The sequence below is a fragment of the Leptonotus elevatus genome, chromosome 3 (assembly GCF_054856555.1).
Source record: "Leptonotus elevatus isolate MCC_2025b chromosome 3, RoL_Lele_1.0, whole genome shotgun sequence".
NCBI lineage: Eukaryota > Metazoa > Chordata > Actinopteri > Syngnathiformes > Syngnathidae > Leptonotus > Leptonotus elevatus.
In genome coordinates this window covers 7,319,205-7,336,452 of record NC_141241.1, presented here as the reverse complement: position 1 = coordinate 7,336,452, position 17,248 = coordinate 7,319,205, and the positions used below count along the sequence as shown (strand labels likewise).

The following is a 17,248-nucleotide window of genomic DNA, read 5'->3' as shown; positions in this document are numbered from 1 at the left end:
TAGGGTTAGGGTTTCACAGTAGGGGTTTAAACTAGGGTTAGGGTTTCAAAGTAGGGCTTTGAACTGGGGTTAGGGTTTCAAAGTAGGGTATACAACTAGGGTTAGGGTTTCAAAGTAGGGGTTTAAACTAGGGTTAGGGTTTTAAAATAGGGTTTCAAACTAGGGTTAGGGTTTCAAAGTAGGGTTTAAAACTAGGGTTAGGGTTTCAAAGTAGGGGTTTAAACTAGGGTTAGGGTTTCAAAGTAGGGTTTAAAACTAGGGTTAGGGTTTCAAAGTAGGGTTTAAATATAGGGTTAGGGTTTTAAAGTAGGGTTTTAAACTAGGGTTAGGGTTTCAAAGTAGGGGTTTAAACTAGGGTTAGGGTTTCAAAGTAGGGGTTTAAACTAGGGTTAGGGTTTCAAAGAAGGGTTAGGGTTTCAAAGTAGGGGTTTAAACTAGAGTTAGGGTTTCAAAGTAGAGCTTTGAACTAGGGTTAGGGTTTCAAAGTAGGGTTAGGGTTTTAAAATATGGTTTTAAACTAGGGTTAGGGTTTCTAAGTAGGGCTTTAAACTAGGGTTAGGGTTTCAAAGTAGGGTTTCAAACTAGGGTTAGGGTTTCAAAGTAGGGGTTTAAACTAGGTTTAAGGTTTCAAAGTAGGGTTAGGGTTTCAAAGTAGGGGTTTAAACTAGGGTTAGGGTTTCAAAGTAGGGGTTTAAACTAGGGTTAGGGTTTCAAAGTAGGGTTAGGGTTTCAAAGTAGGGGTTTAAACTAGGGTAAGGGTTTCAAAGTAGGGGTTTAAACTAGGGTTAGGGTTTCAAAGTAGGGTTAGGGTTTCAAAGTAGGGTTAGGGTTTCAAAGTAGGGTTAGGGTTTCAAAGTAGGGTTAGGGTTTCAAACTAGTGTTAGGGTTTCAAAGTAGGGTTTTAAACTAGGGTTAGGGTTTCAAAGTAGGGCTTTAAACTAGGGTTAGGGTTTCAAAGAAGGGGTTTAAACTAGGGTTAGGGTTTCAAAGTAGGGTTAGGGTTTCAAAGTAGGGTTTTAAACTAGGGTTAGGGTTTCAAAGTAGGGCTTTAAACTAGGGTTAGGGTTTCAAAGAAGGGGTTTAAACTAGGGTTAGGGTTTCAAAGTAGGGTTAGGGTTTCAAAGTAGGGTTAGGGTTTCAAAGTAGGGGTTTAAACTAGGGTTAGGGTTTCAAAGTAGGGGTTTAAACTAGGGTTAGGGTTTCAAAGTAGGGCTTTAAACTAGGGTTAGGGTTTTAAAGTAGGGGTTTAAACTAGGGTTAGGGTTTCAAAGTAGGGCTTTAAACTAGGGTTAGGGTTTAAAAGTAGGGGTTTAAACTAGGGTTAGGGTTTCAAAGTAGGGGTTTAAACTAGGGTTAGGGTTTCAAAGTAGTGGTTTAAACTTGGGTTAGGGTTTCAAAGTAGGGTTTAAAACTAGGGTTAGGGTTTTAAAGTAGGGTTTAAAACTAGGGTTAGGGTATCAAAGTAGGGGTTTAAACTAGGGTTAGGGTTTCAAAGTAGGGTTAGGGTTTCAAAGTAGAGGTTTAAACTAGGGTTAGGGTTTCAAAGTAGGGCTTTGAACTAGGGTTAGGGTTTCAAAGTAGGGTTTAAAACTAGGGTTAGGGTTTCAAAGTAGGGTTTAAATATAGGGTTAGGGTTTTAAAGTAGGGTTTTAAACTAGGGTTAGGGTTTCAAAGTAGGGGTTTAAACTAGGGTGAGAGTTTCAAAGTAGGGTTAGGGTTTCAAAGTAGGGGTTCAAACTAGGGTTAGGGTTTCAAAGTAGGGGTTTAAACTAGGGTTAGGGTTTCAAAGTAGGGTATAAAACTAGGGTTAGGGTTTCAAAGTAGGGGTTTAAACTAGGGTTAGGGTTTCAAAGTAGGGTTAGGGTTTCACAGTAGGGGTTTAAACTAGGGTTAGGGTTTCAAAGTAGGGCTTTGAACTGGGGTTAGGGTTTCAAAGTAGGGGTTTAAACTAGGGTTAGGGTTTTAAAGTAGGGTTTCAAACTAGGGTTAGGGTTTCAAAGTAGGGTTTAACACTAGGGATAGGGTTTCAAAGTAGGGGTTTAAACTAGGGTTAGGGTTTCAAAGTAGGGTTTAAAACTAGGGTTAGGGTTTCAAAGTAGGGTTTAAATATAGGGTTAGGGTTTTAAAGTAGGGTTTTAAACTAGGGTTAGGGTTTCAAAGTAGGGGTTTAAACTAGGGTGAGGGTTTCAAAGTAGGGTTAGGGTTTCAAAGTAGGGGTTCAAACTAGGGTTAGGGTTTCAAAGTAGGGGTTTAAACTAGGGTTAGGGTTTCAAAGAAGGGTTAGGGTTTCAAAGTAGGGGTTTAAACTAGAGTTAGGGTTTCAAAGTAGAGCTTTGAACTAGGGTTAGGGTTTCAAAGTAGGGGTTTAAACTAGGGTTAGGGTTTCAAACTAGGGTTAGGGTTTTAAAATAGGGTTTTAAACTAGGGTTAGGGTTTCTAAGTAAGGCTTTAAACTAGGGTTAGGGTTTCAAAGTAGGGTTTCAAACTAGGGTTAGGGTTTCAAAGTAGGGGTTTAAACTAGGTTTAAGGTTTCAAAGTAGGGTTAGGGTTTCAAAGTAGGGGTTTAAACTAGGGTTAGGGTTTCAAAGTAGGGGTTTAAACTAGGGTTAGGGTTTCAAAGTAGGGTTAGGGTTTCAAAGTAGGGTTAGGGTTTCAAAGTAGGGGTTTAAACTAGGGTTAGGGTTTCAAAGTAGGGGTTTAAACTAGGGTTAGGGTTTCAAAGTAGGGTTAGGGTTTCAAAGTAGGGTTAGGGTTTCAAAGTAGGGGTTTAAACTAGGGTTAGGGTTTCAAAGTAGGGGTTTAAACTAGGGTTAGGGTTTCAAAGTAGGGTTAGGGTTTCAAAGTAGGGTTAGGGTTTCAAACTATTGTTAGGGTTTCAAAGTAGGGTTTTAAACTAGGGTTAGGGTTTCAAAGTAGGGCTTTAAACTAGGGTTAGGGTTTCAAAGTAGGGGTTTAAACTAGGGTTAGGGTTTCAAAGTAGGGCTTTAAACTAGGGTTAGGGTTTCAAAGTAGGGTTTAAAACTAGGGTTAGGGTTTCAAAGTAGGGGTTTAAACTAGGGTTAGGGTTTCAAAGTAGGGTTTAAAACTAGGGTTAGGGTTTCAAAGTAGGGTTTAAATATAGGGTTAGGGTTTTAAAGTAGGGTTTTAAACTAGGGTTAGGGTTTCAAAGTAGGGGTTTAAACTAGGGTGAGGGTTTCAAAGTAGGGTTAGGGTTTCAAAGTAGGGGTTCAAACTAGGGTTAAGGTTTCAAAGTAGGGGTTTAAACTAGGGTTAGGGTTTCAAAGTAGGGTATAAAACTAGGGTTAGGGTTTCAAAGTAGGGGTTTAAACTAGGGTTAGGGTTTCAAAGTAGGGTTAGGGTTTCAAAGAAGGGTTAGGGTTTCAAAGTAGGGGTTTAAACTAGAGTTAGGGTTTCAAAGTAGAGCTTTGAACTAGGGTTAGGGTTTCAAAGTAGGGTTAGGGTTTTAAAATATGGTTTTAAACTAGGGTTAGGGTTTCTAAGTAGGGCTTTAAACTAGGGTTAGGGTTTCAAAGTAGGGTTTCAAACTAGGGTTAGGGTTTCAAAGTAGGGGTTTAAACTAGGTTTAAGGTTTCAAAGTAGGGTTAGGGTTTCAAAGTAGGGGTTTAAACTAGGGTTAGGGTTTCAAAGTAGGGGTTTAAACTAGGGTTAGGGTTTCAAAGTAGGGTTAGGGTTTCAAAGTAGGGGTTTAAACTAGGGTAAGGGTTTCAAAGTAGGGGTTTAAACTAGGGTTAGGGTTTCAAAGTAGGGTTAGGGTTTCAAAGTAGGGTTAGGGTTTCAAAGTAGGGTTAGGGTTTCAAAGTAGGGTTAGGGTTTCAAACTAGTGTTAGGGTTTCAAAGTAGGGTTTTAAACTAGGGTTAGGGTTTCAAAGTAGGGCTTTAAACTAGGGTTAGGGTTTCAAAGAAGGGGTTTAAACTAGGGTTAGGGTTTCAAAGTAGGGTTAGGGTTTCAAAGTAGGGTTAGGGTTTCAAAGTAGGGGTTTAAACTAGGGTTAGGGTTTCAAAGTAGGGGTTTAAACTAGGGTTAGGGTTTCAAAGTAGGGCTTTAAACTAGGGTTAGGGTTTTAAAGTAGGGGTTTAAACTAGGGTTAGGGTTTCAAAGTAGGGCTTTAAACTAGGGTTAGGGTTTAAAAGTAGGGGTTTAAACTAGGGTTAGGGTTTCAAAGTAGGGGTTTAAACTAGGGTTAGGGTTTCAAAGTAGTGGTTTAAACTTGGGTTAGGGTTTCAAAGTAGGGTTTAAAACTAGGGTTAGGGTTTTAAAGTAGGGTTTAAAACTAGGGTTAGGGTATCAAAGTAGGGGTTTAAACTAGGGTTAGGGTTTCAAAGTAGGGTTAGGGTTTCAAAGTAGAGGTTTAAACTAGGGTTAGGGTTTCAAAGTAGGGCTTTGAACTAGGGTTAGGGTTTCAAAGTAGGGTTTAAAACTAGGGTTAGGGTTTCAAAGTAGGGTTTAAATATAGGGTTAGGGTTTTAAAGTAGGGTTTTAAACTAGGGTTAGGGTTTCAAAGTAGGGGTTTAAACTAGGGTGAGAGTTTCAAAGTAGGGTTAGGGTTTCAAAGTAGGGGTTCAAACTAGGGTTAGGGTTTCAAAGTAGGGGTTTAAACTAGGGTTAGGGTTTCAAAGTAGGGTATAAAACTAGGGTTAGGGTTTCAAAGTAGGGGTTTAAACTAGGGTTAGGGTTTCAAAGTAGGGTTAGGGTTTCACAGTAGGGGTTTAAACTAGGGTTAGGGTTTCAAAGTAGGGCTTTGAACTGGGGTTAGGGTTTCAAAGTAGGGGTTTAAACTAGGGTTAGGGTTTTAAAGTAGGGTTTCAAACTAGGGTTAGGGTTTCAAAGTAGGGTTTAAAACTAGGGTTAGGGTTTCAAAGTAGGGGTTTAAACTAGGATTAGGGTTTCAAAGTAGGGTTTAAAACTAGGGTTAGGGTTTCAAAGTAGGGTTTAAATATAGGGTTAGGGTTTTAAAGTAGGGTTTTAAACTAGGGTTAGGGTTTCAAAGTAGGGGTTTAAACTAGGGTGAGGGTTTCAAAGTAGGGTTAGGGTTTCAAAGTAGGGGTTCAAACTAGGGTTAGGGTTTCAAAGTAGGGGTTTAAACTAGGGTTAGGGTTTCAAAGAAGGGTTAGGGTTTCAAAGTAGGGGTTTAAACTAGAGTTAGGGTTTCAAAGTAGAGCTTTGAACTAGGGTTAGGGTTTCAAAGTAGGGGTTTAAACGAGGGTTAGGGTTTCAAACTAGGGTTAGGGTTTTAAAATAGGGTTTTAAACTAGGGTTAGGGTTTCTAAGTAAGGCTTTAAACTAGGGTTAGGGTTTCAAAGTAGGGTTTCAAACTAGGGTTAGGGTTTCAAAGTAGGGGTTTAAACTAGGTTTAAGGTTTCAAAGTAGGGTTAGGGTTTCAAAGTAGGGGTTTAAACTAGGGTTAGGGTTTCAAAGTAGGGGTTTAAACTAGGGTTAGGGTTTCAAAGTAGGGTTAGGGTTTCAAAGTAGGGTTAGGGTTTCAAAGTAGGGGTTTAAACTAGGGTTAGGGTTTCAAAGTAGGGGTTTAAACTAGGGTTAGGGTTTCAAAGTAGGGTTAGGGTTTCAAAGTAGGGTTAGGGTTTCAAAGTAGGGGTTTAAACTAGGGTTAGGGTTTCAAAGTAGGGGTTTAAACTAGGGTTAGGGTTTCAAAGTAGGGTTAGGGTTTCAAAGTAGGGTTAGGGTTTCAAACTATTGTTAGGGTTTCAAAGTAGGGGTTTAAACTAGGGTTAGGGTTTCAAAGTAGGGGTTTAAACTAGGGTTAGGGTTTCAAAGTAGGGCTTTAAACTAGGGTTAGGGTTTCAAAGTAGGGTTTAAAACTAGGGTTAGGGTTTCAAAGTAGGGGTTTAAACTAGGGTTAGGGTTTCAAAGTAGGGTTTAAAACTAGGGTTAGGGTTTCAAAGTAGGGTTTAAATATAGGGTTAGGGTTTTAAAGTAGGGTTTTAAACTAGGGTTAGGGTTTCAAAGTAGGGGTTTAAACTAGGGTGAGGGTTTCAAAATAGGGTTAGGGTTTCAAAGTAGGGGTTCAAACTAGGGTTAAGGTTTCAAAGTAGGGGTTTAAACTAGGGTTAGGGTTTCAAAGTAGGGTATAAAACTAGGGTTAGGGTTTCAAAGTAGGGGTTTAAACTAGGGTTAGGGTTTCAAAGTAGGGTTAGGGTTTCAAAGTAGGGGTTTAAACTAGGGTTAGGGTTTCAAAGTAGGGCTTTAAACTAGGGTTAGGGTTTAAAAGTAGGGGTTTAAACTAGGGTTAGGGTTTCAAAGTAGGGGTTTAAACTAGGGTTAGTGTTTCAAAGTAGTGGTTTAAACTTGGGTTAGGGTTTCAAAGTAGGGTTTAAAACTAGGGTTAGGGTTTTAAAGTAGGGTTTAAAACTAGGGTTAGGGTATCAAAGTAGGGGTTTAAACTAGGGTTAGGGTTTCAAAGTAGGGTTAGGGTTTCAAAGTAGAGGTTTAAACTAGGGTTAGGGTTTCAAAGTAGGGCTTTGAACTAGGGTTAGGGTTTCAAAGTAGGGTTTAAAACTAGGGTTAAGGTTTCAAAGTAGGGTTTAAATATAGGGTTAGGGTTTTAAAGTAGGGTTTTAAACTAGGGTTAGGGTTTCAAAGTAGGGGTTTAAACTAGGGTGAGGGTTTCAAAGTAGGGTTAGGGTTTCAAAGTAGGGGTTCAAACTAGGGTTAGGGTTTCAAAGTAGGGGTTTAAACTAGGGTTAGGGTTTCAAAGTAGGGTATAAAACTAGGGTTAGGGTTTCAAAGTAGGGGTTTAAACTAGGGTTAGGGTTTCAAAGAAGGGTTAGGGTTTCACAGTAGGGGTTTAAACTAGGGTTAGGGTTTCAAAGTAGGGCTTTGAACTGGGGTTAGGGTTTCAAAGTAGGGGTTTAAACTAGGGTTAGGGTTTTAAAGTAGGGTTTCAAACTAGGGTTAGGGTTTCAAAGTAGGGTTTAAAACTAGGGTTAGGGTTTCAAAGTAGGGGTTTAAACTAGGGTTAGGGTTTCAAAGTAGGGTTTAAAACTAGGGTTAGGGTTTCAAAGTAGGGTTTAAATATAGGGTTAGGGTTTTAAAGTAGGGTTTTAAACTAGGGTTAGGGTTTCAAAGTAGGGGTTTAAACTAGGGTGAGGGTTTCAAAGTAGGGTTAGGGTTTCAAAGTAGGGGTTCAAACTACGGTTAGGGTTTCAAAGTAGGGTTAGGGTTTCAAAGTAGGGTTAGGGTTTCAAAGTAGGGGTTTAAACTAGGGTTAGGGTTTCAAAGTAGGGGTTTAAACTAGGGTTAGGGTTTCAAAGTAGGGTTAGGGTTTCAAAGTAGGGGTTTAAACTAGGGTTAGGGTTTCAAAGTAGGGGTTTAAACTAGGGTTAGGGTTTCAAAGTAGGGTTAGGGTTTCAAACTATTGTTAGGGTTTCAAAGTAGGGTTTTAAACTAGGGTTAGGGTTTCAAAGTAGGGCTTTAAACTAGGGTTAGGGTTTCAAAGTAGGGGTTTAAACTAGGGTTAGGGTTTCAAAGTAGGGCTTTAAACTAGGGTTAGGGTTTCAAAGTAGGGTTTAAAACTAGGGTTAGGGTTTCAAAGTAGGGGTTTAAACTAGGGTTAGGGTTTCAAACTAGGGTTTCAAACTAGGGTTAGGGTTTTAAAATAGGGTTTTAAACTAGGGTTAGGGTTTCAAATAGGGGTTTAAATTAGGGTTAGGGTTTCAAAGTAGGGGTTTAAACTAGGGTTAGGGTTTCAAAGTAGGGTTTAAAACTAGGGTTAGGGTTTCCAAGTAGGGGTTTAAACTAGGGTTAGGGTTTCAAAGTAGGGGTTTGAACTAGGGTTAGGGTTTCAAAGTAGGGCTTTAAACTAGGGTTAGGGTTTCAAAGTAGGGGTTTAAACTTGGGTTAGGGTTTCAAAGTAGGGCTTTGAACTGGGGTTAGGGTTTCAAAGTAGGGGTTTAAACTAGGGTTAGGGTTTTAAAGTAGGGTTTAAAACTAGGGTTAGGGTTTCAAAGTAGGGTTTAAATATAGGGTTAGGGTTTTAAAGTAGGGGTTTAAACTAGGGTTAGGGTTTCAAAGTAGGGGTTTAAACTAGGGTGAGGGTTTCAAAGTAGGGTTAGGGTTTCAAAGTAGGGGTTCAAACTAGGGTTAGGGTTTCAAAGTAGGGGTTTAAACTAGGGTTTGGGTTTCAAAGTAGGGTATACAACTAGGGTTAGGGTTTCAAAGTAGGGGTTTAAACTAGGGTTAGGGTTTCAAAGTAGGGTTAGGGTTTCAAAGTAGGGGTTTAAACTATGTTTAGGGTTTCAAAGTAGGGTTTAAAACTAGGGTTAGGGATTCAAAGTAGGGGTTTAAACTAGGGTTAGGGTTTCAAACTAGGGTTAGGGTTTTAAAATAGGGTTTTAAACTAGGGTTAGGGTTTCAAAGTAGGGGTTTAAATTAGGGTTAGGATTTCAAAGTAGGGGTTTAAACTAGGGTTAGGGTTTCAAAGTAGGGCTTTAAACTAGGGTTAGGGTTTCAAAGTAGGGGTTTAAACTAGGGTTAGGGTTTCAAAGTAGGGTTTTAAACTAGGGTTAACATTTCAAGATAGGCTTTCAAACTAGGGTTAAGGTTTCAAAGTAGGGTTTCAAACTAGGGTTAGGGTTTCAAAGTAGGGGTTTAAACTAGGGTTAGGGTTTCAAAGTAGGGGTTTAAGCTAGGGTTAGGGTTTCAAAGTAGGGGTTTAAACTAGGGTTAGGGTTTCAAAGTAGGGTTTTAAACTATGGTTAGGGTTTCAAAGTAGGGTTTAAAACTAGGGTTAGGATTTCAAAGTAGGGTTTAAAACTAGGGCTAGGGTTTCAAATTAGGACTTTAAACTAGGGCTAGGGTTTCACAGTAGGGTTTTAAATTAGGGCTAGGGTTTCACAGTAGGGTTTTAAATTAGGCTGAGGAGTTCAAAGCAGGGTTTTAAACTAGGGTTTTGGTTTCAAATTAGGGTTTTAAACTAGGGTTAGGGTTTCAAAGTAGGGTTTAAAACTTGGGTTAGGGTTTCATAGTTAAGTTTTAAAATAGGGTTAGGGTTTCAAAGTAGGGGTTTAAAGTAGGGCTAGGGTTTCAAATTAGGACTTTAAACTAGGATTAGGGTTTAAAATTAGGGGTTTAAACTAGGGTTAGGGTTTCAAAGTAGAGGTTTAAATTAGGGTTAGGGTTTAAAATAAGGATTTTAAACTAGGGTTAGGGTTTCAAAGTAGGGTTTAAAGCTTGGGTTAGGGTTTCAAAGCAGGGTTTTAAACTAGAGCTAGGGTTTCAAATTATGACTTTAAACTAGGATTAGGGTATAAAATTAGGGGTTTAAACTAGGGATAGGGTTTCAAATAAGGATTTTACTTTTGGGTTAGGGTTACAAAGTACGGTTTTAAACTAGGGCTAGGGTTTTAAAATAGGATTTTAAACTAGGGCTAGGGTTTTAAAGTAGGGTTCAAAACTAGGCTTTAGGGTTTCAAAATAGGGTTTTAAACTAGGGTTAGGGTTTCACAGTAGGGTTTTAAATTGGGTATAGGAGTTCAAAGCAGGGTTTTAAACTAGGGTTTTGGGTTCAAATTAGGGTTTTAAACTAGGGATAGGGTTTCAAATTAGGACTTTAAACTAGAGTTAGGGTTTCAAAGTAGGGTTTTAAACTAGGGCTAGGGTTTTCAATTAGAACTCTAAACTAGGGTTAGGGTTTCAAAATAGGGGTTTAAACTAAGGTTAGGGTTTAAAATTAGTTTTTTAAACTAGGGTTAGGGTTTCAAAGTAGGGTTTAAAACTAGGGATAGGGTTTCACAGTAAGGTTTTAAATTAGGCTTAGGAGTTCAAAGCAGGGTTTTAAACTAGGGTTATGGTTTCAAATTAGGATTTTAAACTAGGGTTAGGGTTTTAAAGTTGGGTTTAAAACTAGGGCTAGGGTTTCAAATTAGTACTTTAAACAAGAGTTAGGGTTTCAAAGTAGGGTTTTAAACTAGGGCTACGGTTTTAAATTAAGACTCTAAACTAGGGTTAGGGTTTCAAGGTAGGGTTTTAAATTAGGGTTAGGGTTTAAAATTAGGGTTTTAAACTAGGGCTAGGGTTTCAAAGTAGGGTTTAAAACTAGGGTTAGGGTTTCAAAGTAGGGTTTTAAACTAGGGTTAGGGTTTCAAAGTAGGGGTTTAAACTAGGGTTAGGGTTTCAAAGTAGGGTTTTAAATTAGGCTAAGGAGTTCAAAGTAGGGTTTTAAACTAGGTCTAATGTTTCAAATTAGGATTTTAAACTAGGGTTAGGATTTCAAAGTATGGTTTTCCACAAAGATAATGTTTTTAAAATAGAGCTTTAAACTTGTATTATCATTTTTTTTATTTACTAAGGAGAACTTAAACATTACAAGCGGCCCAATGCAGAAAATTAAAATTTAGACTCGCTACTGCCACATGTGGACGAAAAACACATGTTACACGTACACAATGTTCACATGACGTCACGTCTGCAGACAGAGGGCAGGAAATTTGAACTTGATTCCAGTCTGAAAACTATTGACTGGAGGCTTGCAGGAGTACCGACTGTAAACAGCTATGGTGCTAATCTACTAATTAGAAGATTGAGTCATAACTGCTCAAATAAAAAGGCTGTTGTAAAGTTATTTGGGGGCAAATACTTCCATAGGGCAGCTTTAAAGAAAACATCATTTTAATTTCTATGGCTATTTGTTTTGTTTTGGTTTGACAGCTATTAAAAGAGGTTGTTACTTTCTGGCAAAACGTTAACCATCATAATGTTGCGTATGATGATGTCGTGAGATGGTACGCAGGGCGTCACTCACAGCGCTCCAGTCGGTGTAGTACCACTTTGCCCCGCAGGCTTTCACATTGCAGCTCTGCTGACTGGGCGGTCTCTCCAGCGACGAGCACTCGTACTGGGGCGCCACGACCAGCACGTCTTGTGACCTCGTCAGACACACCACCGCCCGCTGCTGCCTGCCCTCGTCGCACTCTGCGGAACACTGGCAAACACGCACATGCAACTTTAAAGCTTGGAAAGTCACGTGTACGTCAGAAACGCGTCTTCATACCTGACTCCAGGGGCCGGTGAACCACTCCATGGCGTTGTCGCAAGGGCCCGAGTCGCACACCTGAGAGTTGAGGGGCCGCTCGCTGCCGCAAGCCTCCAGTGGGAGGTTGCTGATGCGATTGGTCAGGCACAAGACACCTCGCGTGCGGACGCCCATCCCGCACTCAGCAGAACACTGCGAGGGAAATAATGACTCTTTATGCTTCACTGTAAACTTCAGCTTTATACTCGCAGTTAGGCACATGCGTGATCTCATAGGCATTTTTATTTTTCAAATTACTTATTATTATTATTATTTTATTATTATTTTGGGTTTATTTTCCTATCACACATGTTTGTAGAAAATGTATATTGAATCTTTATCAACTTTTTTTTAAAGATACATATATGTAAAAAACAAAAACAAAAACAAAAACAAAAAAAAGATTCCCCCCTTCCTGACGATCCCCCGCCGTCAATTTCATTCGGATTTTTGCTATTTGTGGGCCAGTCCGTTCGTTATGCCCCACGAATAGCAGGGGTCGACTGTAGAAGTCTACGTGAAAGTAATTACAATCAATTAGTGGAGGAAATACACTTATATTGCTTTAAAAAAAAAAATTTTTACCCATAAGTGATTACATGATGGCAGCAGTAAATTTTTCCCATTGTACTGTAGATTTATTCAAAAATTAAAAACAAAAGTATTTACAGATGAAAACATTACAAGCAATCAATACCAGTCTGTATTTTTTTGTTTGTTGTTGCCTTCATTTAAAATAAAATGCACTTACATTATTATAAAGAAATTACTAACACTAAAGTAACTTTTTAAATTTTTACAAATATTTTGAAAATGGAAAATTTATCATAACATTTCCCCCAGTTGACTGATTAGCAAACATATTTTATAAGTCAATTACTTGGCTTTTAATTATGCTCTTGTTGAATATTAATTTAAGAATTCTAATCAATTGATTATGTGGTCAGCAATTTTCCCTAGATCGATCAATTAATGCACTGTTAAAAAAGAAAAAAGAAAAAGTTGTGTCAACTAAAAAAAATTGTAGGCAAGAAACGTTGATAAAATTTTAAGTTGGGAAATTAAAAAAATTGATTTTCAGTTTTGCCTTTGTGAAAATTGGCTTTCAATTAGAACTCTAAACTAGGGTTAGGGTTTCAAAATAGGGGTTTAAATTAGGGTTAGGGTTTAAAATTAGGGTTTTAAACTTTGAAAGCAGGGTTTTAAACTCGGGTTATGGTTTCAAATTAGGATTTTAAACTAGGGTTAGGGTTTCAAAGTAGGGGTTTAAACTAGGGTTAGGGTTTAAAATTAGGGTTTTAAACTAGGGCTAGGATTTCAAAGTAGGGTTTAAAATTTGGGTTAGGGTTTCATAGTTAAGTTTTAAACTAGGGTTAGGGTTTCAAAGTAGGGTTTAAAGCTTGGGTTAGGGTTTCAAAGCAGGGTTTTAAACTAGGGCTAGGGTTTCAAATTAGGATTTTAAACTAGGATTAGGCTTTGTGAAAATTGGCTTTCCCGCATTTCAAAGAAATAAGAGTTCACTGAAGTATTAGTTCCTTGTATTGTCACTCAAAGATCTAAGTAAAAACAACTGAGCAAATTGTTTTGGAGCAAACAACTTGGTTGCTATGTTGTTGCCATAAATGTCAATAATTTGTATATTTTTAAAGTTGTTCCAACTTAAATCGCTGTTGTAGCCCCAAGAAATACAAGTTATGTTTTTTTACAGTGCGGGAATAAATGGGAATTTACAACATTGGAGCTTGACTCATAATAGGAAACATTAATATAGTTGGGGAAAATAATCCTGACTCAGTCGGATTCCATGCAAGTACAGTTGAATGCATAAAATATGTACTGTACATACACTGTGTGCATTCATCAATCACATGCACAGATGTTTTCCAGAATCTGGACTTTTCTCAAGGGAGGGGGGCTCTTTCCATTTAACGTTTTGAAAGGGACTTTGTTGTATTTTTGGACAGTGTGGAGGCTGCATTTTTGTTATTTTAAAAACGAACAAAACTTACAGTACAAATCTGCCTAATGTCCGTTACAAGTGTGTGATTGATACCTTGGTGCCCCAGTCTGTGTAGAACCAGCTTTTGGTGCAGGCGCCCATGTCACAGTTCTCCACGTGAACCGGCCTCAGGTTCATGTTACACTCCGCGTCGGGGACAACGTCACCTAAATTGCTGATGCAGCGGACCTCCCGCCACTTCTGGCCCAGCCCGCACGGCACCGAGCACTGCGGAGACACAAATTGCCACCACGAATGAAGCACACTATCAATCATCCTCGCCATGATGGACATTAGAACTCACGGCGCTCCATTCTGAACGGATGTGCCACTCGCTGCAGATCTTAGTCTGGCAGGTGCCGGAGGTCTCGGGCCGCTGCAGGTGCCCGCAGCGGCTGGCGTGCACATTGTGGGTGCGGTTGGCGTAGGTTTGGCGACAGAGGACCTGACGCTGCTGCGTGCCCAGACCGCACATCTTGCTACATTCCGACCACTCGCCGATGTCCCAGCTAGCAAAAGGCAAGAAACAATTACAATTACCCAACAACAGAAAAAGGACCAATCATTTATTTGGGGGATAGCCATTATTTTTTCCAGATGCATTTTTACCTTGATAGTGTATTTTATCATCTTTTTCCGCCACAATACAGTAATTATAAATTAAATCAATATACATTGTAATATAAAAAATAATAAAATAAAATAAATGTTAAATAAAATACACAAAAAGAAGATGTGCATGTTTATGAATATATAGAATTAAAAGTCTTAAAATAATGAAAGATATAACATTGTATTATTAAAAAATATATATTATAGAAATTGAAATTGGGGGGGAAACTAAAAAAAATATGTCTATCTTAAAAAAGTGAAGTTATTGTAATTTTTATCGTTTATCGTCACTGCTATGTGGAAAAACATTTATGTCCTTTTTTTATTTTTAGGTTTTGGGGATGTCTGCATTCAGTTTCATCACAAAAACATAATTTAAAAAAAAATGGACATAAGTGTTTTTCACATAGCAGCGACGTTATTATACTTTTCACCAAAACAAATAAAACTGAATGAAAATGCAGTTATTAATAAATAATAATAATAAAAATATAACAAACAATTATTATAGTAAATATAAAATACAATAATTATAATTGAGTAAAATTAATAATAAATAAAAATTAAATAAAACAATATATAGGCATATTACAAGATAATTGTTATACAGTATGTACACAAATTTTTTATTCATAACCAAATTAAATACAGTATATTTAACAATATGGATTTATTACAGTAAATGTAATATTGCATGTACAGTAAAATTATATTTATAACACCAAATACAATATGTGAAGAAATACAATATTTTACAGCAAGGGGAAAAAAAGGTCTGAAATGGAGACAGCGGGGCAGTGTGTTGACTCACAATGCCGGGCAGGTCTGCACATTACAAGCTTCCTCCTGCGTTGTTGGTTTACTGCTGCCATCACACAAAACGTCCTGCACCCGGACCTGGTTCAGTCGGTGGACGCAGTGGACGATGGGATGCCTGAAACCTACACGCAAGGAAAACATACAGTTGGCACAAAAAAATTCAAGATACTGGGCTTTCAGGTGAAATTTCAGTATGAGTACTTCTCTGAAACATTAAACAGTTGGAAATTCTACACAGGAAGTCCATCCTGAAAATACACTTGAAAGCTTAATATGAAAAGTGTCATCTCACCTTTACCGCAGGAGGCGCTGCACTCGCTGGTGCCAGCCATTTTCCAGATGTATTCTCGTTGGCGGCGCGGCGCCTGGTTGTCATGACGATGAGGCGGGTACCTCCCCCCACCGGCCGGGTCGTAGTTCCCCCGTTGGGAATCGTCGTGCCCCGATTGCTTCTCGTTCACGGCGTTCCCTTAGACGCGTGATTGATTCGAGTAAGTATCGTGCATGATGGGTAATAATGGGTATGTTACGTCATGTGACCTCTGACCCTGGGGGTCTCGTTTACCTTGTGGTGTCTCCGAGGCGACCACGTATTCGTAGTGAACCCCTGGGTTGGCTTGCTGGAAGATCATCTGAGGGAAGTAGAGAATTATAAATGTACGGTCATGCGAATACATGTATGTTCTCAACTCACATAAAGTTCCAGGATCTCGTTGGTGGGCCCCTCGGCGAGGAGAGACTCCCCGGCGGTGCTGCTGATCTCATTGGGCCGGCGGTAAGTGAACATCGTGCCACCGCCCTGATACCTGCCCGGCCGGTCAATCGCCCAATTTCCATTGATGATGGACCGGCCGGTGCGACTTCGCAATGCTGCGGGACACAGAGATAAGAGTTCACTGCGCCTTCTCTTTAAGGCCAAATGAAGGTAAAAGACACAATACATTCTCATTTTGAAACGTCTTTTCCACTTGGGAAATTATGGGAAAAGAAATGTTAGGGTGTCGAAAAAAAGTTAAAGAATTGTAAAAATTTGATTGCGAATTTTTAATAAGTGTAGAGCAGCTTTTTAAATGTATTTTTAAGAAAGAAAGCATGTCATAAATGTAAGCATAAAAATGCATTATTTTTTATTTTTACTATTTTATTATCAAGTTACGTTTTTAAAAATACAAGAGTAAATATTGAGTTCAATACCTGTTTCGTGTATTTTTATTGTATTTTATTTTATTTTTGAATGTATTTAATTCTAAATATATTTTTATAATACGGGGGAAAAAATTATAAAAAGAAACTAACCACCATTTTTATTTTTGTTTTAAATAAACACATTTTTGATGACTATAGAAATGAAAATTATGCAAAATTTACCAAATCCAACTCTTAAAAAATATTTTTAAATTTGACTAATACAAGTGTATGATTTTCTATTTTTAAAATTTGAAAAAAAAATACAAACTATATTTGTAAAAAGAAATGAATCTTCTTTTTTTAGATACAGTGTATATAGATGTACAGGATAGTAAAACATAAAAATAAGAGAAAGGAATGCAAAATGCAATAATAAACCTTTTAACAAATGTAAAAAGAAGCTAAGCACAGTTTCAAAATTAATTTTAACCAAAGAAACATCTTTTTATAAAATGTGAAAGAAAAAAAAGTCCAGTGATGTCCGCTTACTTTACACAACTTTTTACACCCCCTCCCCCCCCCCCCTCCATCCCTCTTTTTTGTTCCTTCTTTTAGAACAAGTGTCACAAAAAAAGTCAAACAATAAGTCAAATGTGTAGTGTTCAGGACTTTTGAAGCATATATTCCCAGGAAAATGTTGGTCAAAAGCATTGCTTCAGGGGGCGTGTAACTAACTTTGAAAACCTAACGTAATCCCTTGTTGCTGGCAGACCTTTTGGTAAAAAAAATAAAATAAAATCCCCCAAAAATCAGTGGATTAAGAAAAGGAGACCATTAGAAATGCATTAGGAGGGTAACTTTAGACTTGTAAAAGACTGCTTGGATCAAGTGAAAGCACATTAGAGCCCAGAAAAGAGATCCACAGAGGGAATATGTGGGACGTGTTTGCTCATGAAAAATCCATTATAAACGCTGTTGTTCTGTATTACTTGAGTGGGAATACGGACACGGTAAACCAAAACCTCTCTTCATAACGTTTGCACGGAAATGCAGTATGCAAGGTTGCAAACGTCATCATCGCAAACATATTCTGTAACTGTTTACTGAATGAGCCACATGCTGCTTCGCCTAGATTTTATAATGGGATCACATATAACACAGCCTGTTCTGGTGAACTTCAACGACAGAAGCCTTTTAGGTTCAGATTCACAAACAACTTAAAACTTAAAGAGCGGTTACGGCTTGTGGTAGAAAGTTTTTTATTTAAATTGTGCACTTTCATTGAGGGAGGGGTCTTGGTGGGGGCTATGCAGTATAGGATTTAAACACTTAACTGTGTTCTGGCTCTCATTAAACAACATTCCAACAGTTGCTTCAGAAAATCATCAACAACAACTAAAAACACTCCAAGGAATATTGTTTAGTATAAATAAATAAATGGACGTGTTAACATTATCATTTTTTGGGGTAATGTGAATGAGTACATGAAAAGATCGGATTAACAAAAAAATCGAAATTGGGCATTACACAATGCAGTGTGGAGTGTGAACGTAGCCTAGCAATCCTGATATTTTTCTTTGTCCACTTGATATTAATTTTAAATTACATAATAAATGTGGTTGACTTATTTTTGTACTTGTAC

The 17,248-nt window shown here is 38.2% G+C and overlaps 1 protein-coding gene across 1 annotated transcript in view; it reads right to left on the bottom strand.

Annotated features, from left to right (window-relative positions):
- thsd4 (thrombospondin type 1 domain containing 4) overlaps positions 1–17,248 on the bottom strand; it is a 39,698-nt gene that overhangs the window by 7,849 nt on the left and 14,601 nt on the right. Inside the window, exons 9-16 of the mRNA XM_086071608.1 lie at positions 15,173–15,348; positions 15,044–15,110; positions 14,771–14,947; positions 14,471–14,600; positions 13,352–13,556; positions 13,102–13,275; positions 11,028–11,201; positions 10,779–10,958 (exon numbers count right to left, since the gene is read on the bottom strand). Of these exons, the coding sequence (XP_085927734.1) occupies positions 10,779–10,958; positions 11,028–11,201; positions 13,102–13,275; positions 13,352–13,556; positions 14,471–14,600; positions 14,771–14,947; positions 15,044–15,110; positions 15,173–15,348 (1,283 nt within the window). The remainder of the gene's footprint in view (positions 1–10,778; positions 10,959–11,027; positions 11,202–13,101; positions 13,276–13,351; positions 13,557–14,470; positions 14,601–14,770; positions 14,948–15,043; positions 15,111–15,172; positions 15,349–17,248) is intronic.